This window comes from Osmerus mordax, chromosome 26, assembly GCF_038355195.1.
Source record: "Osmerus mordax isolate fOsmMor3 chromosome 26, fOsmMor3.pri, whole genome shotgun sequence".
In the NCBI taxonomy this organism is placed as follows: Eukaryota; Metazoa; Chordata; class Actinopteri; order Osmeriformes; family Osmeridae; genus Osmerus; species Osmerus mordax.
Genome location: NC_090075.1, coordinates 10,506,140 through 10,528,342, shown reverse-complemented (window position 1 = coordinate 10,528,342; position 22,203 = coordinate 10,506,140). Strand labels below are relative to the sequence as shown.

The following is a 22,203-nucleotide window of genomic DNA, read 5'->3' as shown; positions in this document are numbered from 1 at the left end:
TACACACATAATTGGGGGGAGAGAATCTACCTTGATATATATATATATATCAATTTTTTTGTTTTGTTTTTTTAAACACGCTGAGACTTTACACATGCTTACTACTAAGGGGCAATGTTATCCAGATGATTTTATCCAGATTAAATGTATCTATTCCTGTCATACCCCTTCCGTCAATAGTGGTACTCAATTGTGGAAATTCAATTCAAGTTGGCAAGGGCCTTTCATTTCGAGAGGAGAAATATTATACACAAGATCCTTTTAATGTATGAAATGCTTTGAAGAACTGGACGTAGAATGGACATGGGAGTCAATTAATTCTATTGACTTAGTAGTAAATGTGTTGGTTTTATTTCCATTTTGGATCAAATAGGAGTAATAAGTAAATATTTTTGAACACTATTCTGTAAATAAATCTGAACGAACCTCGAACATATCAAAACTATGAAGGTTTATTAGACAACATACAAGTATAAATAAAAAATCTAAAAGAATTGTGTCTTGTGAAATTCAATAAACAAGATGTCATAAATGTGCTGAAGCTCTCAAAAATCAATAACAAGTGAAATCCGTACGTGAGTATTTTTGAGGATAAAACTTAAAACTCAAAACATAATTTTCCATACAAGCCAGATGCAACACATGCACTATAGTCATGTATGGAGGTACAAACATTCTGGGGAAAAATAAAATAATATAATTTTGTTTTATCATGATGTTAAGAGATGGCCACAAAAACAAACAAACAAAATAAATAAAACTCTTTCCATGTGACCCACACAACTACATACCCTCTACGAAAACATAACAACCAGGCCACCAAATCATCACTTTTCCTTTCCAAAACAAATGTCTACATACATATTTTAAAGATGACTAATTTCCATACAAAAATGGGTCATTTCTGTCCACAAGTTTCCTTCGGAATTAAAACTTTGTTCTACCTGGTATATATATTCATCTCAAGTTTAATTTCAATATAATACCTATGCTGAGGTAAAAAGAAATGCCCTGTGACCTGACAAACTGTAAAAAACAAAAACAAAAAAACATAAATGAAAAAAATGAAAAGAAATGTGAATTTATAAACTAAAACAGCTTTGACATAATTAGGTTTGCCACTCCTTGATAACCCTCTTGTTGAGGACTGAATGCCCATGTGATAATAAACACTGAAAACACAAGAGGTCTATCTCAGTGATATTAAACTTAACTTTTTCTCTGATTTCTTGGTAACATTTTGGTCATGCTCTAGAAACACATGGTGTTTTAAAAAATGTCTTCACTTGATATATGTTCTTTTCTATATGCACAAAGACAAGGTCTACTTCTGAAGTACAGCAACATGTTTAGGATTAGAGACTGGGCCAACAAACTTGAATTTGAACCTAAAACACACTTAGGCATGTAACAGACAATAACTGGCAAGAATTTGTGGCAAGAACTGGGAGAAAAAAAAGAATACCCCCTCCCCCACCTTAAATCACAAATATGTGCAATTCCGCCTAGTACAATCAATCACTCTTTGTGCCACTATAAAATGGGCTATAATTGGTTTTCATCTTGCTTTGCAAATAATCACTTGGTTCAAAATGGTGGGAAGGGAGGGAGGGGAATTCTAAAAAGCAACAAATATATGTATGTACATATATATAAACATACATATATATATTCAAAAAAGAAAGAAGAAAAACAATACAAACGTGGTCTAGTATGTGTGCAGCACAAGGGATGTCTGCATAATGTGCCTGTGTATACGTCAGTGCTTACTCTGCCGCTAGGAGGATCATGGCAAAAAGGACCTCATTCAGCCTTGTGGAATGAAGGAACTAGGCAATTGTTTTGAACACATGATGGTCTTAGCTTCCCCCTCACCTTCGAAAGAGTGCAAAAGAAATCCCAATGACTGTGTGTGCGTGCGTGTGAGAGAGCCCGGACGGAACCCCCTGGCAACGCATTAGAATTCTGAAAACTCTTTTGCACACTTTTCTGTGTCTGAGACGCGGACCTCCTCCTCTTCATAGTCATCAAAGTTGCTTGTGTCTCCCGGTCCTCTGCATTTCGGTATGAAGGGAGCCTCCACCTAAGCGTTGAGATTGATCATGATCAGAGAAAGATAAATGGGTCATTACATAAATCACAAACAATTTAGTCTGAATAGCACAATTTTGCAATGTTAACAAAGCATTTATCTACATCTATAAGATGTAAATATTACTTCAAATTGGGTGTTCTATGAATGCATTCAATGATCAAGGTTTTTTGCCTACCTTTCTTTCGTAGATGGCGATCCAGTCAGTTGTGGCGAACCACTTGTGGTTCTTGATGTCGTTCACTCCGTTCTTCAGATTGCCAAATCGCTTTGTCAGGTCCACTTGGAGCAGGTTCCTCAGCAGGTCCTTCAGGTCGGAGCTAAAATGGGAGGGGAATCGTACCTACAAAACAGAATAGGCATTTCCACTTTGATGAAAAACCTGTTCAACCACGTAGGGTGTCACAATTCTATACATCTCTAGAGACGAGGACACTAAAAAGCTCAAAATACAGGGACGAGTCCAAGTGTGGAATTGAAAACCTTTCTGGACAAACCTTGCCAGACACAATTTTCTCATAGATCTGGATGGGCTGATCAGCAAAGAAGGGAGGGTACCCAGCAGCCATCTCATAAATCAGGACTCCCAGTGCCCACCAGTCCACTGCTTTGTTGTAGCCCTAAAAAGCAGAAAGAACAGTAGAGGGGAGGAAAAAGAAAAAGCTCAAATTGCAAACTTAAACTGCTCTATCAAAAAAAGTCTGTATTTGTTCTTGTCATTAACATATTCCAACACAAGCAGGAAGTAGATTCGGAGATAGGAAGAAAGATGCATTACTGGAAAGAAGTGCCTACCTTGCTGAGGATGATCTCCGGAGCCAAGTACTCTGGAGTTCCACACAATGTCCAAGTCCTCCCTTTTACTCTCTTGGCAAAACCAAAGTCTGTGACCTGTCATACACCAGATAACCAGGGAAACATTCAGAGCCATGCAGTCAAGCTGTTAAACCTAGGGGCCAACAGATAACGCTACACTGACAACACACAGACCCAGAGTGCCTGTGTCTACAGCCGTTTTCACCATTTGCTACATTACTACTGCATAAAATGCTTTAAATAGGACCTTCATTAAGATGTAATTACTAGGAAACACAAAACTAGAATATCTTTGTTGGATCAAAGTTCCTACCTCACCTATACTTGCAGGAACACCAACTGTAGGTTTGCATACCTACAGTACATTTGGAAATAATTAACCATCCTTCTTTCATACTACAGTTATAGCTTGGTCACTTTTGGAAGGATGGTTCTGCATTTTGCTACATCCAATTTAAACTATTTCCTGACAGGTGGTCCAGTGCGTTCTAATATTCCTATAACATAGGGGGTCAGATGGCTGAGCGGTTAGGGAATCGGGCTATTAAATCAGAAGGTTGCCGGGTTCAAATCTGGCCATGCAAAATGACGTTGTGTCCTTGGGTAAGGCACTTCACCCTACTTGCCTTGGGGAGAATGTCCCTGTACTTACTGTAAGTCGCTCTGGATAAGAGTGTCTGCTAAATGACTACATGTAAATGTAAATAACATGGGCCTGACCCCACCATGCTTCACAGGGAGGGTTATCAGCAGGGGATGTGTTGTATTCTCACTAAATGTAACAGGAACTGGGAAACCTGTCAAGACGGTAGAAACTAGAAATAACTGGCTCACGATTGTATGCCTCTGCCACAGTCAAGATGCAGTTAAAATAGTGTATTTGGTAGTTTCTTTGTTTGACTCAATCTTGCCATCTTGGCAAAGCCAATTAGCCAGCCAATACAGTTGTAATTTTTTATTGGCATATTCAATTAGAAAACGACACAGTCGTGTACCTGTCCATGTTTACATACATGTGTTCAAATTGGCAACTCAATGCCTTTGTCCACTGAACTTCCTCCAATGACCTCTTGATCCGGGAAGAACTTCAAAGAGTCTTTGAACTTTGGGTTACTGATATATATATATATATATATATATATATTTAGAATGAAATTACCATTTAATTAACAATTTCGCCACAAAATTCTGAGTTCATCCTTGAATCTAAGTGGATGTGTCAGATCCCAGATGTAATGAAATTCTCTCCAAACGTTCCTGAAATATCACATTCTTGATAATGTGATGGATGTGAGGTCACAGTGACATTGACCACCAAAATCAAATAATGTCATCCTTGAGTCCAAGTGGATGTTTGTGCAAAATGTTAAGAAAGTTTCTCAAGGCGCTCACAACATCCCGTTCATGAGAATGGGATGGATAGATGGACGGACAACACAAAAACATAATATCACTGGTGGAGGCATAAAAATGGAAAATAGATGTTGCGAATTGTCAAAACATCTAGAAAAAACCTTACAAGACTTCACAAAAAATTATATTGTCTTAAAACTAAACAAAAAAGGGCAAAATGGCAAAACATGAGCTGCCAATTTCAGTAGATTATCAGCCAGCTGCTTACCTGGATGTACCCATGTTGATCGATGAGAAGGTTTTCAGGCTTTAGGTCTCTGTAGATGAGGTCTAGCGAGTGTAGGTACTCAAAGGTAAGTACTATTTGAGCTGCATAAAATCGTGCATGATTTTCACTGTGGAAAAATATTGGGGGGGGAGGTTATGACTTGGTCTGGAGAGACACGTCATAGCCATGCATGCAATGCAGTATACCACAGTTCAACCGGCTATACATGGCTTTTTACACACGGCTTGTCTGTGAAGAAATTCAGTTGCTAAATTGACCGACAGAGATCTCTTTGGTTAATTTCTGTTACCTGAACCTCCCAATGCGTCTGAGGTGTGAGAACATCTCTCCACCCGGGACGTATTCCATCACCATGTAGAGGTTGGAGTTGTCCTGCGATAACAAAATGAAAGCCATTATCAGACACGGCTAACCTTTCCCAGGCCTGTCTTCTGTTAAAATAAGACAAACAGATTTAACGGCTTAACCACTTAAATCCTGTGTACCTTGAAGGCATACTCCAGTCTGACAAGAAAGGGGAAGGAGACAGCCTGCAGTATTCTTTTCTCATTTAGAGTGTGTTCTATCTGCTTCAGCTTCACAACCTGTTGTTAACCGCATAATGAAAGGAATGATTAGACATAAATATAAAATAAACTGCATTCAACCAAAGGATAACAACCATCTACAAAACTGTTTATCCATGAAAGTATACAGTTGAACATTGTGGGTGTTTATACTGTATATCAGTACTTATCTTTTACACGGTCTATCTAAAGGCACATGTTTGTTTAAACCTCTACAAAGGACTGCCATGTGTATGCTGACCTTCAAATGGGTCATGTGAGAGGGAAGACAAACTATCCAAATTTGTTAATTAATTGCTTTGCATTTTAGATTTAAAGGGGAGAGTGCACATATGAAAACATTAGGGGAGTTTGCATTAGGTATATTTTGGCACATCTACACACAGTAGTTTGTGTTAACAAGTTTCTCTTTGACAAGACTAGAGAAGCTTTTCATGCTGTCTTTGAGGTTTTCGCCATGTTGCTCACAACACCCCCTCCAAAAAAAAAAACCCAACAGATTACTTTCCATTTCCTTTTGAAGCAATGAAACCATAAATGACAGTTCGCCTACAACCAATCGCTGCATAAAGTCAGCCATTTTAGAAATGACATGAAAAGGGGTTCTGGTTTTGCTGTTGTCAGAACAAATGAGTGAATACCCACTTTCTGTTTGTCCAGGATCTTCATGGCATAGAACTGTTCTGTTCCTTTATGTTTTACCAACATAACTCTCCCAAATGAGCCGGTGCCTAGAGTCTTCAGCCTATCAAAGTCATCCAGGCCAGTTGTGCTCTGAGGAAACACATTATCAGGGAAATGCAAACCGCAAAACAGCTCTTTTGCAACATTTGCAGTAGTGATAGTGTTTGAGCCATTGATAAACGCATTTGATAAAAAATGCACAATCAACCTCTTATACACCATTAATCTACACCATCAGGGGCTTCCTTTACCATGCAGAATAATTTAGAGTTACAATGTAGTAAGAAGTGGAACTACTCCCTTTTAGAAAATACAACAAATAATCTATTTTACATTCCCATACCTGTGGTGGACACTCCCATTTCCTTAAAAAATCTTCTTTGGCTTTTGCTAAGAACTCTTTCACTGAAAAAACACACCAAGGGAAACAATTAGCATGCCTGTAAACAAGATGGGCAAGAGTTTCTGGCTAGCAAAATTGACAACTTGTTCAGGGAATTGTGTGTGGGGATCAAAACACTAACCAAATGAATTAATACTTGGGTCAGGCTTAAGTCAAGTACTGTAGCAGTACTGTAACTTCAACGTAAAGTTTTTTTTTTGTTGTTACAACAAAACCCAAACACCTAATAGGCAAGCAATTCAAAGAAGAAGAGATGCAAAAAGCTCTCAAGTGCTTCTTAAGCAGGTCAATTGAACGAGAGAGACTGTTCCCTTCCAAGGGTCCTGCTATGGCTATTCCAAGACGAAAACTAGCATTGGTAAATGGAAAGTTCAACATGAACAGCAAACCGTTAACTACAGTGCAAGCAAAAAAAAGAAAAAGAAGCAAGTTGTGGAAATCACAGCAGACAGCAGTCCGTAGTAACAGAGAAATGTCAATAAGACTATCGGCCAAATCCATGGTGTTATAGTGCATGCCTAAATGTAGTGGTTCTTGTGTATACTATGGGAGCACGTCAGTTTGCCTGTGCACATTTTTTTACCATGCCGGATTGGTTACTCACTGAGAGGCACATTGTCCATGTTGGATCAAGGGTTCTTAGTGAATAGCAAAAACGCTGATAATTTGCTAATCCATGTGCTAGCCACAACTAAGTAGCGATGTAGGTCAATTTTTTTTATTGAAAGTATTTTGCAAGATGTTGAATCTACTTTCTCTATGACTTAGGACAGCTTGTGAAAGAATGAGCATACCAAAAGTCTCTATAGTTCACCAACGATTTGCAGGAACATTCACCCACATGGATGGAAATGAAGGAGAAAAGAGGGAAGAAAGGTTTATGTATTGCTAAAACAAGAACATTTGTGGATTAGATGTAATACAACAAAATGACATTGAAGACAATTTAAGACAGACCCTGTCTCAAGACAACTTAGTTACTTTGGTTTAGAGCAGACTAGTAAAATTTTGGTCAATGCACATGCTAACTGGGTATGTTTATGTCGACATCATCATGGTGATACTTTACTTAATTTAATGTAGGATCGTCTATCTGGCAATAGGAGTAGCATGTTATTGAATGTATAAAACTTGAGTATAATTAAGAATCACCTGTAGCAAGATTTTAGTCAATTCCCCAGTTAAAAAAACTACTATTTTCTGACACATTCAACATAAGAGTTACAGCTGAAACGTTGGAGACAAAAAAGGAGAAAAACAACAGTGATTAATGAAAATATTTCACACACTACTCCAAGAAGTACAAAGAAAATGACAGCACAGACTGATATCTATTCTGATGAGTGAAATGAGTGCAAATTGAACAAAGCGTTTTTACAGTGTGTCTATAACAGAAAGTATTCAATGATTACAAGAAAGGGTGTCAGCTACTGTAGTACCGCTTTAGATCAGTTTCAATTGCAAACGCTCTACATTAAAGGTGAGCTTATTTCTTGCAGTAAATACACACTAACTAAAATATCTTTTAAATGAGTACATGCCTGGAAAGCTGTCTACGGTCATAGTTTGCAGTTATGTACCGAAAGAGGAAGTTTCACTCAGAGAGCAATAGATTGCATTTTAAGCCGTTGTTTTGGTGAGTATTCAGAGTAAAAAGTGATGCCGGGAGTGAAAATGCCAACCTCTGATCATCTCACAGGCAACATGGCCAAAGAACCTCTAGACTTAAATACAATTAAGACATTCTTAACCCTTCAACCACAATTTATCTATTATTTTTGCTCTCTGTGGGCTGGAACTAAAAATAAACTGTTTGCTATTATGCAATACAGGAAGGACCAAGCATCCACTGTGTAGCATTTTTTCCTTTGTCCTAAATATAAGCCTAAAGCCTGTTTGAGTAATCTGACAGCATAACGTTAACACACTTACTTAATTTATCCCAAATGATGGTAAACTCTGACAAGTGAGGCCCTTCACTCTCATGTCCTTTCTGCTCTTGGTTACCCTTGCGATACTTGTGGAAGAATCGGTTTGCCAGGTCGTCCAGCTTTAGGAAAGAGTGGTCCCTTCCCTGGGCCATTTCAAGACAAGTTCTTCATCCACATTTACAGCTAGTAAATAACCCAACCAAAGCGTTCTGTTTGCAGGCCATACAAAGTGATAGACACTTCCTGTTCCCAGCAAGTGAAAAGCAACGCTTGGCTAACCACATACTAAGCTGGTTGGGCTTCCTGTTCAAGTACTTTACGCCCCTATTTGAGCAGCCAAAGGCGTGTTTGTCTGGCCTGCAGTCCTAAGTCTGTGCACAAACATGTTTCCACAAGAATGCTTATTGATAAAAAAATGTATAAAGCACACAAAGAAACAAATGCAGAGTTAAAATGTTTAAGGGCATATTCATTTCAGAACCGTGTTCAAGTAACGTTTTTATTCATTTATTTTTGTTGCTAATGCTCTCTAGTGGTTATTCTGAACAATGCAGTTCTCAAGATTTTCCCAAATCAGGCTTTTATTAAACCCCTAAAATAAGTAACCCAACTCCTGAGGTTGAATCTGACTGAAATAGATACAGAAAAATGTAGGTTTAATATAGGTCTTATGTTTGTAACATGGAATGTGGTGAAACCAAATGTGGCTTCCTTTTACATAGACAGCTGTGAGAGTAGTCTGTGAATTGTTTGTAGTTATACAGTAGTTCTTTGCCTGTTCAAAATAGATACAAGTTACTGATGGCACAAGTCTATGTTGCCATAGATGTCTGCCAATCAGACAGCAGGTCAAGAACAGTGCTCAAGACATACTACTGGCCATGATGCAATATGGTGGATTAACCCAGTCACAAATGACATACAGAAAAACTAAATACAAGCCACAGTGCCCTCTTGCTCCTGTTTTTAACAGGTGCATTTGACATGGTGTGATTGATCACTCATTCTACTTAGTAAAAACTTTTCAATGATGATGATAATTTGAGCCCTCAATGTCATTTCACTTAATGTCTACACATCTATGATATGTACAGGCTATATATCTTATACTTCATGAATTATTTAAAACATTCATGCAAGCTATACTATTAGGCATTGTACAAAAGAGTATGTAGACAAGTCGTCAATTAGGCCAATTTCTATTTAACTTTACTCGACAGCCTAGAATAAGATTGCCTCAACACTGCATCGTAGACATCCAAACTAAGTGTTTGCACATTTACCTGCTAGCTAACATAATGGTTTATATTTAACGCTAGCTAGTCCTAGCTCACTACTACTAGCTCACTGTAGCTAACTAGTGTCAGCTATCGCGGTGCATTGCTACAACTACAAGGCCTTATTTACCTTGCAAGGTGGATTGCTAGTCTAATTTAGTTTGCTAGATACAAGCTACACAACCGTTAAATTAGCTAGATAGCCTAACCAAACAGTTTGTGGCCCGTGTAAATTTTCCACATATGTTTGAATAACAATTGTTCGCTACTGTACACTTAGGCTAAATGCTTGACTGCCGTACAGTAGATACCGTGCCCTCCGACTCCGTCGTCAGCTTGGCCAGACCGTTAGATTTGGGTTAATACCTGTAGCCTGTTTTTTAGCCTAGCTAACTATGTTAGCTAGCTACTATTGGTATTTACTGCTAAACTTGCTGCACACACTAGTAGCTACAGAAGCAGTAAGACTACTGCTGCTAAGTCTCAGTCAAATCCGTTTGATATTGTACAGTACCAGCTTGTTAAGACAGCCACTAGTGTGCTAGTTAGTCGCGCGGTCAATTGTACAGATAGCTGGCTGGATAGCAGTGTTAGCACCATATACTCACCGCTTTCTTGTTCATTGCCTTTCTTGGCGGTTGCAGCGTTTCCCATCGTAGGAAGACACGGCGTTAAACGACTAGCAAACTAAAAGCGATGATGGCGATTATGTTGGGGTCCGCTGCTAGCTACTACAGTAAACGAGCTAGCCAGCAAGGTATTCGTCTTCAGCCAGCTACGATTTCAGCCTGTTAGCTGGCTGGCTAACATCAATGTCGTCTCTACTGCCGGACAGGATAGGATCCGTGTTGTTGGAACTACCTTGTATTCAAAATGAAAATCCGGTATTCAAGATGCATTTAGTCGTTCAAATAGTAAACCACCGTTATCATTAATGTGAAAGCATTATTCAGGCTTTTGAACTCAGCCTGCCGTTCTAAACCATTGACAGTCACTAATCAGAAAAAAATCAACACAAATGTCCTTAATCTCCCGGGCCACCAAGCGGTACACATAGGTGTTGCTTGTTTTCAATCCCAAACCTTAACCAAGGAGCAAAATATATATTTTCTCCACTGAGTCCGTTTTTCAAAAAACTGTACAAGAAATTGTAGTAAAATAACAGTATAATCACATTGAATGATTGAGTAACGTAAAAAAAATCTATCCCGCCGCTTTGTCCAACCCTTTGACAAGTCATTGTTACTTTTTACCAAAACGAGTAGACCGTAGCTTTTTGCACGCCAGAAAATGATGTTATCATTGTAAACGTAAGCGGCGAAGATGTCCAAGTAAAAAAACAACAATAAAAAAGCTCTCAGAATCCTTTCTGTAATGTCCCAAAGGAGTGTTCACTTTCTGTGGATAATTTAGGAGAACAAATATGTTCTGATGCGTTTCTGAATGTAGGCTATTCAGTAGGCCTAGCCTATAGAAAAGGTTTATCACAGCGTCATATCAGGAGAATATAGGCTACCCTATGCCCCGTAGGCCTACTATTTTCCATCAGTCTATGACATTTTAATATGGAAATAATAATGAAAACAAAATCTCCCAGAGATAACATCAGCTGCCAGTAGTCATTTCAATAACACCATATGTAATGCTTCTTCTTTTTTTTCTGTATTTTTGTTACCGTACCAGTTTTCATAAAAAATATTACATGTTGCTTATTCATTTTATTGCATTGCATAGCCTACTATGAATCACATACTATGATGTTTTTATTTTGAAATTGGGTGCGCTTTCTTTGTGGCAGTAGCAAGGTAATGATATGCGCTGTTGTGTATAAAGATTCAACATGTGTAAAACTAATGATATTAATGACCTCTAAAGACTTGACATCCTTGGACAAATAGTTTTCACGTATTCTATAGGCTATTAGAACCATTTGTAACTAAATAGAAGAACCATAAAAATGTTCCAAAAGATGACAACCCCGATTAATTCATGCACTTTGGTTTAATCTAGTATACATTTTGGTGTATTGCATAGAGAGCGTATCTTATGTGTAGGCTATCGTTGTGCACGTTAGGCTACAGTCAGGGAGTTACATTCAACCAATTTGTAAAAGCAGTTCAACATAGTTCTGGTTGGACCCTGTGAATTAATGTTAATGTTATTCTTATTCTTATATATATTTGATTTTATATTTAAATTGTTGTATTCTTAGATTGTTTAGTTCTTAGAAATAGTTAAACTTTTGTACTTTTACTTAATTTAAGATCTGTATATGTTAAGTGTTTTGCACCTCCCTGCCACAGTAAATTCCGTGTTTGTATAACATACATGGCGAATAAACCGAATTCTGATTCTGATTAATCTCCTAATAAATCAAGCTTTACATTAGCTTACACCTTAAATTGATTGACCTACCATGTTTGATAAATAGGCCAAAGTAGGCCTAGTTGGCCTACGATGGAATAGAAATTCAGTTCAATAGTTAAATCTATATATTTCTTATCAACGCTTATTGATAGGCTAAGGATATAGGCTATGCATACAGTAGCCTTAGCTTCTGCATGCAGACTGAAGCCTGTTGATTACTTCTACCACAATGCAATCAGATTAATCTAAAAAACATAAAGTGATGAACACAGTTTGATGCACATCATCAAAATCAAAATATGTGCGTGTTGCAAGTCACTCTTTTATTTTGGATCAGAACATTGTTATCGTTTTAGGCTTTGACCGTAGCCTATCTCTATTGAGACTGCCTGGTTCTAATAGCCTACAGTTTTTCACTTGATTCTATAGGGCACAAAAATATAATTAAGTTAATAATGTAACACATAATAACAGCGTTTAAGAGTCTCTTAATCTCTGTCGGTTTTGTATCATAGGACACGATGATAGCCTACAAAACTTGGCTTTCGAGTCAGTTTAGGGTCACTCGTGCTTAATTGTTTTGTTTGTCTGTTTGTTTCTATTTATTGTTGTTTGCCTTATTTGATCACTTTGTACAGCACTTTGGTCGGCGTTGGCTGTTTTTAAATGTGATTTATAAATAAACATAGGCTATTTGACTTGACGATGTTTCATAAACATAGATAGGAATGTCATAGTTTGACAATTTTACAGATTGTGTGCTGTTCACCCAGCTCGGCACAGTACCTGCTTTGGTACCTTGGACAGCGTAAATTTACGTTGCTATGTCTCCTTGTTTGCACTCGATATCACAATGATACGGAGAACATGGGTGAACGTATATCAATTTTTATGTGCATAGGCACATAATACATTTCTCGAAATGAATTATTGCTTAACATCAGTATTATAAGTAATTACTAGAAATACCAGACCATCAACAAGCTGTACACATGGACTTTTAATGTCCAATTCTGTGTTTCAGTTTGCACCACCCCCCATCGAGAGAGTGGATCAATCCGTGTATTCTCTGTAGCACTGACAGCACGCCATAGGACAATTTTGCAGATTTTTGTGTTAGCCAGCTAGGCCCATGCAAATAGTATGAAAGGGCACCATACAGTTTAACTAGGCATTTAATTAAAAATATATCATACAATTCCAGTAATAAAGCATATTTCTGTATCAGCATGCAATAACGTCCTATTATGTCGGCGACAAGCACTACTGGCTGCTGGCGCTGCCTGGATGAATAAGGTAACGTTAGCTAACGTTAGCTTGCTAGCTAGCTAGCTAGCTCGCTACATTCGTCATAAAAGCTAGAGCTGTCTTACTGGCATAACATATCTAAATACGGTGTTTATGTAGTGCATAAATATTAATTTAAGTAATGATGTAATTCATGTTGTTTTGATCATAACGGTGATAATGCAGTGAAGTCAGGAGATGCTCTTAAGCTTCTGCTTGCTACCAATCATGTCATGACAATACTCTTGCTAAATTAATCTATCCAATCTGCTAGAGCTAACCATGTCAGGTGATTCGGTCATTTCAACAAAACTACAGTGTAACATCGGTATAGGAAATCGTTGGTAAAACGTAGCTAGATAACGTACAACTCCTTTTTAATAGGAGGTGTTGAAGCATGAAATCTTCAATATAGCTTTCAGCAACTCAATGATCATATTGGCATACATAGATAAGATAGCAAATTTTGTCCATATTGATGGCCATAATTTTACAAGACTAAGCGCCCATGTGGTGGTGACCATCAGTAGGGCATTTAAATGTCATTGTAAAAAGCACAGGGTCATTGGAGAACTCAAAGGGATAGCCACTATGTTTAGCTTTAGTTTGATTTACTGAATGCATGTTATCTTATCTTCCCTATGCACTGCACTAACGGTAGGTTATTTCTTTGCTGGATGTATTGAACATGTTCAAAATAAACATGTAATGACAATCAAATGCATGGAAAGGCTTATCTATTCTCACTATTTACCATCATAGTCAGTTCATATCAATTCTAGCAAAGGACCTGCAAAATGATGTTTGTAAAACAGTCCTTGAGCAAGTATAGTGGGCACAATTACCCTCAGTTCTGACCTGAGTTTAGTCATTGCACACCAACAGTCTGAAGTAGAAATACAATGCTATTTGTTTTAAATACAGTTGTAGGCAACACTGTGAATACTGCGTAATTTTGTGTTGATCCTATGATGTCAATTTTTAATTTGGACTGCTGTGACATGCACATTTTCCTTTCGGAAATTAATGTTATAATCTATTAATATATAATCTAAAAGTCAAAGGCAGAGAAAAATGTGCCTAATTACAGAAAGATTTGGCCCGAAAAAAATACTCTCCCACTTTGATTTGTATCTGAAAACATGTCCACAATTGTAGGAAAAAGAATCATCACAAGCCCTGTTCATCAAATCAAGCGTTTGTACACCGCCCCCAAAATGATCTGACTGTTGCTTTCCTCAGTGTTGAATGAACCCTAGTTTTAATCTGACAATAATCACTGGATTAAAGACAAAGCGTTTAGGCCTAAGTGTCTGTTAAACAGATTGAGTCCATATTCATCTGTATAATCCTCCCATGTGTCATAAGAAGAGCTTTATGGAACAGACATGCAGTAGCCTTCTTGTCCTGTGATATAGATATGGGCTTCGAAGAGGTCTTGGCCTATGTCTTTGTTTTCTTTTTCTTTTTTTATATTCAGCACACAGGGTCGATCACTCAGGTTACCGGCATCTATTTTATATATATATATATATATTTTACAATGCTCTTGCCTGTAGCTTGAAAGAAGGTTAGGCCTGGAGTTCTGTTGCTTGTTGTTGGTTATCTCTATACCCGTGGGTTTCTCAACAGCAGCTCCTTAGCATGGTATGAAGCCAAGCCAAAACTGATCTAATTTTAGATTCTCAGGATACTCAAAACCACTTGAAGATAGCTTCCCATAGTGAGTGTGGGATGAATTCAGGCCATATGCACATATGTATCTTAGAGGGCAAGGAAAGGCAGTAGACTAGCTGAACGATACACTGAAAAGCACACATTGGTGTTTGAGAAAGCAGATATTAGGATTCCTATTGTGTCTTGTATTAGGCCTTAATGAGTAGCCAAATCTTTGCATTGCAATGCTATCTAAACAATGTAAAGGTCTGCATGCCACAGTGATTGATCCCCTTTAGGTAGCTATACTTGGAGTTCTCCAGAATGCTGAAACGACAGGATGCCAAAGAGCACCACGCACAGATGAAACTCCTGATGTCTGCTAAACCCTTAGGTGGTGTTTCCAGGCTCCTCTGGGATATCTGCTTTGATAAATTACTTTTGATGCAGGCAAATATGTGTAAAGCCATGTTGACAGGTGCTTATCTTTGCACTTCCTTTTTTTTCTTAGATTTTTTTTTTTATTATCACAGATTATTATAAAAAGTTTATTTTCTCCAACCTTTGATTTGGTAGGTAATTTTTGATGAGGTAGGCTATTCCTCTTACCTTTGTCATACATTTCTTTCAACAAAGATACATTAAGATATTTTTGAACTGTGTGATAGTATGCGGACAGTGGCATAGGTCTAGTCTATTTTCTATTTATTTGAATATATTTATGTTTTATACTACACAGCCAGCGTACATCAGTTAAACTAAGCTTTCATAGAAAAATACTAAAATATACAGAGCAACATAATTAGTAAAACTTGCCTTACTATGTGCTAGAGATTTCTGCATGTGCCGGATAGGATAAAGCTCTTGGAAGGGCACTTTACATTGAGGGACAAGCACACATTTGTTGTGAATGAGTGATAATGAATAGAGAGGGATACAGATGAGGTAGTCATGGAGCTGGTGTGACAATGTCTTCTTTCTTTATAAACTGACATGAGCGCAGCAGTCCATAGAAACGCTTCCTTTCTGCTGACAGTCTTCTATCTCCCTCTGCTGGAAAATGACATGTACAGCATAGAACCGCAAAGATAAATAACAGCAAATAAAGAATATATAATAATAATATACCCATAATGCCATGAGGAGGTGAGGAATACAACTATGGACTTGAAATCGGAGCAACACAGGCTGAATGTAGTAGGCTTTGTGATGGTGTTTTATTTAGAGAAGATCCTCAAGTGGTTGTTAACTTGCTTAGAGAGAAAGAAAGAGCGTGAGAGCAAGAAAGACAGAGAGAGAGACAGGTTGGAAAGGGGGCACTAATGGCTAGACGTAAATCTTCCGCCCCAGGAGACAGCCCTGCCGGTCTGCAAGCTTCGTCCGTTCAACCAGTTGTCTGTCCCCCCTCACCCTGACCAAGCAGGGTTAACTTGACACCGGCAGGGGTGGGGCCGTGCCCTGCCCTTCGCCCTGCACTGTGTTGCTCCGCGATGCTGATAGCAGCCCGTTCTTTCAATCTAACTGGTGAACTGAACACCACCCTGGGGAGAGCTAATGTCAGCAGCTCAGCTCAGCTCACTTCATCAGTCCCCCCCCCCCGTCTCTGGCTAGAATCTAGTTGTCAGAGTAGCAGGGCTGGCAGCCTACTGAAGACATTTAGCGGGAGGGTTATTGAGTGATCGTGTAATGTGATTAGATTGTTTTTCCCATTTTAATTTGTTGAGTTGACTGTGATCAAATTGATTTGGCCTACCCCTCATTGGTTGGCTGTTTGTGTTTGTTTGTGTATGTATGTGTGTGTGTGTGTGTGAGTGTTTGTTTTTGTGTTTCTGTATGTGTGTGTGTGTGTGTGTGTGTGCGTGCATGCACGTGTGTGTGTTTTCTGTTGGACTCCAGTTCAGATGCATGTCATGAGTCAACCACAAGAGGCCACTGTTGGTCTCTTCAGAAAATCTGTAGAATCCATTGTAAAACAATACCTCAGAAAAGGAAAGGTAACTACAGATTACAAGTGTGATGTAGGCTACCCTCACAAATGTAAAAGCACATTTGGCAACCAAAACTTTCCCTGCCTTAATACATTAAGCATGTCATTAAATGTAAGTCTGTTGTCTTTGATTGTGGTTCAAATGTTCTCAGCTGGCCACAACCTGATACACCGAAGGAAGGTGTGTGAACTGTTAATTGGACATCGACATAAACATTTAATGAGATGCACACATCTATCCATAGGATGCCGGCAAATTATACCCCGAGCTGTAGGCTAGGTGGTGTTACTGCACTGTATTTGCATTCATTTGTTAATTATAACCACCTAGCCGTCTACTGGTGTGCACAGACACCATGTTGTCAGGATGATTGATGTAAATTGAGGTCGGTGTCAGCCTCACATCACAAGGAGGTCCGGTGAGAGTGTCTCAATCCACGCTCCGCCGCTGTAATCACATTCAAGCAATCAACCTCCCTCTTAGACAACTGTACAAAAAAAAGTAGAAAAAAATACCCACTTTTCTTCTTTCCTTCTCTTTCCCCTGTGCAGGCACCACGTCCAACACATCCATCCTCCCTCCATGCCTCCGTCCTGTCGTCTGGGGGGTTGTAAATGAGCCGGGCTGTGAGAAGTCCTCCTCCCGACCCCCTCTGCCACCGCTACCTGCGCTCAAACCACCGCCGCTGTTACTGCTAAGCTGGAGCCGGCTGGAGAACGACAGGCCCGGATTGAGGCTCGGATGATCCAGCCAGCTTTCAGACGAGTATTAGAGCAGACAGGGAAGAGTAAGTAAGGTCCCTGGAGGGCTCCAGTGGCCGCAAGGCCCCCACGAGTCTGGAAGAGGGCCCTGCTCTCCCCTTTGATTCTCCAGCCCTTGAGATGCCCTCTCCCCCCAACGATGGAGGTGAGTTGTGACAGAGGGAACAAAAAAGGTTGGCGTTTGGTTAATTCTTTTGTAATGTGAAACGTGCACAGGCTTCCAACACATTCTGAAAGTCATTAAAAAGTGTGTGTGTGTGTGTGCCGGCAGGCAGGCAAAATGCACATTAGCGTCCACACAGACACACATGCGCAGGCACATACATTGAATGCTCAGAAAATGATCAAATGGCCAGCTCTAAAACGATAGACCTTTTTTGTACAGTTTTTGTGGTTTTCAAAATAACTCACTTGGGTGTTATTCCCAAAGTGCGTTGTATTCAAATCAGAATTGCTTGTCAAAAATCTCCAGCCACGGTTTTCTTTCTTTCCTTTATTTTGACCTAAGTTTGTTCTGATGCTGTGTGTGTTTGGCCCCCTTGCAGAGGATCGAGCTGCGCCCCCCGTGAGCAGGCCATCACCTGGTCCCTACCAGTGCAGCGGCAGGAGGAAGATCCACACCAAGAAGAAGAAGGGCACCATCAACGCTAACATGGCAGGCACCAAATACGAAATTGGTATGACACCGGCTATTCAGTTGTTATCAGAAACATCAGAGTATATACTCACTTGAATGGAACTAGCCTTTCTCTAGATCTAGATAAGCCTCCAATTTTGCCAAGCTAATTGTTCTAACCATAAGAAGTGAGTTGATGTGGGTGGTTGGTGTGGGTGCAGAAGTGTGTTATATTAGTCTGTCAAATTCTCAACAGAACTCAGTCAGTACCTACCGTGTTATCTGTGAAAATTCGGTGTTATCGAATTTGATATGGTGGATATGATTTTGAAAACATTTGATTTCAACAAGCCAGCTGTTGTTAAATACTTCAAACAAGATTTAATAGAGCAGTTGCTGTGCCATCGCGAATGTTCCAGTTCAGTTAAGCCTTGTCAGAAAACAAATAAGAATCTCAAGTGAGGTAATTTAACTTGGCAGCTTCCTCTTTTTTTTTTGTTTCTTTTTTTTTTTTTTACAGGAAAAGACAAAACAGCGGAGTAAGCATTTCTCAAGTATTCTAGTAAATTGTGCAATGATATCTCAGGGGTGAACCCACAACATAGGTAAAGCATGGAGTCAGCAGCAAGGAGGGGGCTTATGGGTAGGGGGTTGTCGTGGGTTGGTGAGGAGTCTTGCAGCGAACCTGTTCTCTAGCTGTGAGGAGACTCTCGCAGCGACCACTTTCGAAACATCCAAGAGTTTAAGTGAAGCACAATGGACATTTTATGGCCAGATGGGCAAATCATTTTTACCATTGCCAATTTTGGACCTGTCTTCTTTATTTCCTCATGATTGATAGTATTCAACAGTATGGGATAAAGGTTAAATTATATAGCAGAAGGCAGTCAGAAATGTATATCTTATTTTGTAACGTGGTGGTGGAAATCTCTTTCTCCTAGAGTTCAATTAAATTAGGTTCTCTAAATCTTTATTGTCCAAAGAGGGCAATTCTGCTGCAGAACAAAAACTTGAAGAGAAACATACTGTTAAATACCATAAAAATGCAATAAACAAGTAGAAGCGAACATCAAGCGTGGGCCTTGGATAGCAATGAAACAGACCAGAAAAATATCTTGTGATTCAAATTAGAGACTGTAAAAACAAAACAAGACAGACTTCAATTTCAGGCACCTCTTGTAACCTGTAGGTTAACTAAATAGCATTTGGCCCTTTGATTAATTGGATAGGCGGTCACATTTGATCTGTAAAAAAATCTGTTAAAATACCATTACACAGGATTAGATCCAGAATCTCCAGATATGTGCATGCCTTCAAGAAATTAATTACTACCTTGTTTCGTTAGGGCATATGAATTTTTCATTAGGTTTGTGAATAATGAATAGTCATTGGATTAATGTCCAAATGCACTGGCCACCTATCTCTCATAGTTTGAGTTTCCAGTGGGATTTGAATACATTACTGGTCATTTAATTTATCTTTTTGAAAAAGGCATTAGGAATGAGTGCTGTGCAGCTAATCCAAATATGGTAAATATCATGCTGAGTTTCAAGCCATGCTTTCTAATACTCATTTACCGTTAAAGTATGAACTAAAATAACTTCAAAACACGACAAAATATCGCAAAAGAATCATGTTTGACTTACTTTGTCATGTTTTCCATTTTGGCAAGTCAAACACACATAGTTTCTATTGGACGCGACACCGTTTCTTTTTATCATGTTGTTGGTAAAAGTACCTTAAGAGGGACATATATATATATATACATATACATAGAGAAAGAGAGAGAGAGAGAGAGAGAGAGGGGGAGAGGGGGAGAGAGAGAGAGGGAGAGGGGGAGGGAGGGAGATAGTATTGCATTGTTAATTTTGACTCAGTTGGTTTGTGTTTTTGAAGTGCGTATAGCCATCAGTGAAATGGCCTTTCTGAAAACCAGGGATGAGGATGAAACAGCCAACCTCATCTGGAATGACTCTGCTGTGCAGCATGAGAAAATCGCTGAACTCAGGAACTATCAGGTACAGCATGTGTAATACTAGTCTGATACTGGTATAATAATACATGGTCACAGGTGGTGTGGTTTAGGAATGGTTACACTTTGTGATTGTTTCTTTTTCATACAGTAAATACAATAAACATTCCAAAGGAATTCTTGTTATGATTCATTGCTATTTTGTGACCTGCTTCCAAGCATATTGCTGTTTTTCAAGTTCTCAGATTTTAGGGGCGTAATTATGCAAAAACATGTTCATGCTTGCTTTCTCGCGTACGAAACTTGTGAAAAACAGGTGCTTCATTTCACCTCAATCCCAGGGTGCTCACATGGGTTCAAGACCTCTCCATGTTTAAGTCCTTACAGGTCCCTGTGGTCTCTTAAAGTATCATGGCCCTTTAGTGATGTGTCATGCCAGGTCAGAGTGGCTACGGTCACTCAAGGTGAAAGTCTCAGCTGTAGCCAGACAGCCGGGGAGCTATTGGACCATGAGGGAGGCCCAATGAAGCCAGGACTTGTGTTTGACTGGATTGTCCTTGGCATCCCCTGGTGTCTAGTGTGTACTTACACACTGTTCTGTTTATGCACCTGGAGAGGAGAGAGGAGGGGTGAAAGGGAGAGGAGAGGAAAGGTATTTCATCATCCCCGGGATCTCTGACTCCTTTAAACACAACAGAGACATGAGGAGAAGAGAAGAGAGGGAGACAGAGGATTAAGCGAGGAAAGGAGAGGGGAATGGAGAAGAGAGGAGAGGGACGTGGAAAGGAGAGATGAGAGAGGAATGGAGAGGAAAGTGGAGAGGAGAGATGAGGAGAGAGGAGATGGAAGTGGAGAGGAGAGATGAGGAGAGGTGAGTGGGAAAGAGAAGAGAGGGGAGTTGGGAAGAGAGGACAGAGAACAGCGGAAAGGAAAGAGTATTCCAGGGTCTCGGTGTCCCCTGACTCGTCCAAACACAACAGCCCTGTCAGCTCATATGAACTTCTGTGGTCTGTTACGATGTCAGTCATTTAAAATTAGCAGACACTTTCACTCTTTCTCTGCCTGTCCATCTCTGTTTACTTCTGTTGCTCTGTGGAGAAATGAGAGGGAGAAGGACAGAAAACTATCGAGTGAGAGGCAGAGTGAAATCATTTGAGAGAGAAAGAGGTTAGGGTTATGGTTAGAGGGAGGGATACCTGACTGCCGTATTGTTGACATGACTGAGAGAAAAACAATGTAGGTTGCCTGAGGTCTCTGTGCTGGATTGAAAGTGGCCCTGCATTTGACCTCTGTCTCTACTGTGTGAACTTGGCCTTCTCATTCTGCCCCATATGTTCACCATTTATCTTGTCAAGCTGCTATTTGATTACATTGGACAGTAATGATCGATCCAATCACTGGCCAGTCAGGGGCAATATAGCCTGGGTGGAAACAGGAAATGTAGACTAAACTAAATAGGTTAGATAACCCAGATTCCACAAGCCTAGCAAAATGGGGAAAGCTCAAAACATATGCTTTTATTGGACTTGCTTGCAGGTGCAAGTACAATTCAAGTTATTTCCCTTTCACAGCAAAGATAAAATATTTACCCTAGGAGCAGAAAAGCCACTCTCTCTACCACTTTTGTGTAGAGTATTTATTCAGGTAGTTTATTTACAGATTATTGGATTTTAGTTGCATAGTGTCTCTTCCCTGTAAAATGGAAGAAATCCTCAAAACAACTGGTTTCGATTTTCACCCATCATGCCTCTCACATGCCACAGCTCCTGACATAATTGTGATTTCTTCAGAATCTGGTCCCCTAATTATGACAGTCTCGTACGGATAATCACATATTCCTTTCATGCGAGTGTTCATGTTTTCTTTTTTTCTTTCTTTCTTTCTCTCTCTCACTCTCTCTCACTCTCTCGTAATTTACTTGGAAAGTTTGCTGTCAAGTTTCAGTTCATATACGAGTCTAATTAACGCCCCTGTTCAGGCTCATTTGGTCTAAGAATACAAAAACTCCGGGTTTTTTTCTTCCTCCGGTGCATTCAAAGCAATTCATTCATCTGTCACTGACTACAATTGCTAGGGCCCCCGATGCAGAACCAATTACCTTGCCCCTCGGAGTTGAGATTGATCGTCTTTTCCACCCCCTCCCTG

At 39.4% G+C, this 22,203-nt stretch overlaps 2 protein-coding genes across 3 annotated transcripts in view; one reads left to right on the top strand and one right to left on the bottom strand.

Annotated features, from left to right (window-relative positions):
* Positions 1-429: 429 nt before the first annotated feature.
* prkacba (protein kinase, cAMP-dependent, catalytic, beta a) lies at positions 430-10,402 on the bottom strand. 2 transcript variants are annotated; one of them, XM_067229573.1, is made up of 10 exons: positions 10,020-10,402; positions 6,144-6,205; positions 5,762-5,890; positions 5,036-5,134; positions 4,840-4,922; positions 4,530-4,656; positions 2,888-2,983; positions 2,590-2,712; positions 2,271-2,435; positions 430-2,083 (listed from the first exon to the last, which is right to left on the bottom strand). In XM_067229573.1, exons 1-10 carry the CDS (start codon positions 10,063-10,065, stop codon positions 1,958-1,960), a joined length of 1,056 nt encoding a protein of 351 aa, XP_067085674.1. In that variant the 5' UTR covers positions 10,066-10,402; the 3' UTR covers positions 430-1,957. The 2 variants fall into 2 exon arrangements, with proteins under 2 accessions (XP_067085674.1, XP_067085673.1); XM_067229572.1 differs by lacking the exon at positions 10,020-10,402 and adding an exon at positions 8,136-8,358.
* Positions 10,403-17,364: 6,962 nt separating this feature from the next.
* The window catches only part of ttll7 (tubulin tyrosine ligase-like family, member 7), a 47,683-nt gene continuing 42,844 nt past the window's right edge, over positions 17,365-22,203 (top strand). Inside the window, exons 1-3 of the mRNA XM_067229747.1 lie at positions 17,365-17,615; positions 18,016-18,147; positions 19,983-20,104. Coding sequence (XP_067085848.1) covers positions 17,591-17,615; positions 18,016-18,147; positions 19,983-20,104 — 279 coding nt within the window. The 5' untranslated portion in view covers positions 17,365-17,590. The remainder of the gene's footprint in view (positions 17,616-18,015; positions 18,148-19,982; positions 20,105-22,203) is intronic.

Bases quoted from the DNA above. Each gene is read 5' to 3' on its own strand.
- prkacba (XM_067229572.1), bottom strand. From the start codon at position 8,286: ATGGCCCAGGGAAGGGACCACTCTTTCCTAAAGCTGGACGACCTGGCA. The intron at 6,206-8,135 runs GTAAGTGTGTTA...GTGTTTTTTCAG, and splicing joins CATCATTTGGGATAAATTAA to TGAAAGAGTTCTTAGCAAAA. The intron at 2,713-2,887 runs GTAGGCACTTCT...TCTGCTTTTTAG, and splicing joins CGGAGATCATCCTCAGCAAG to GGCTACAACAAAGCAGTGGA.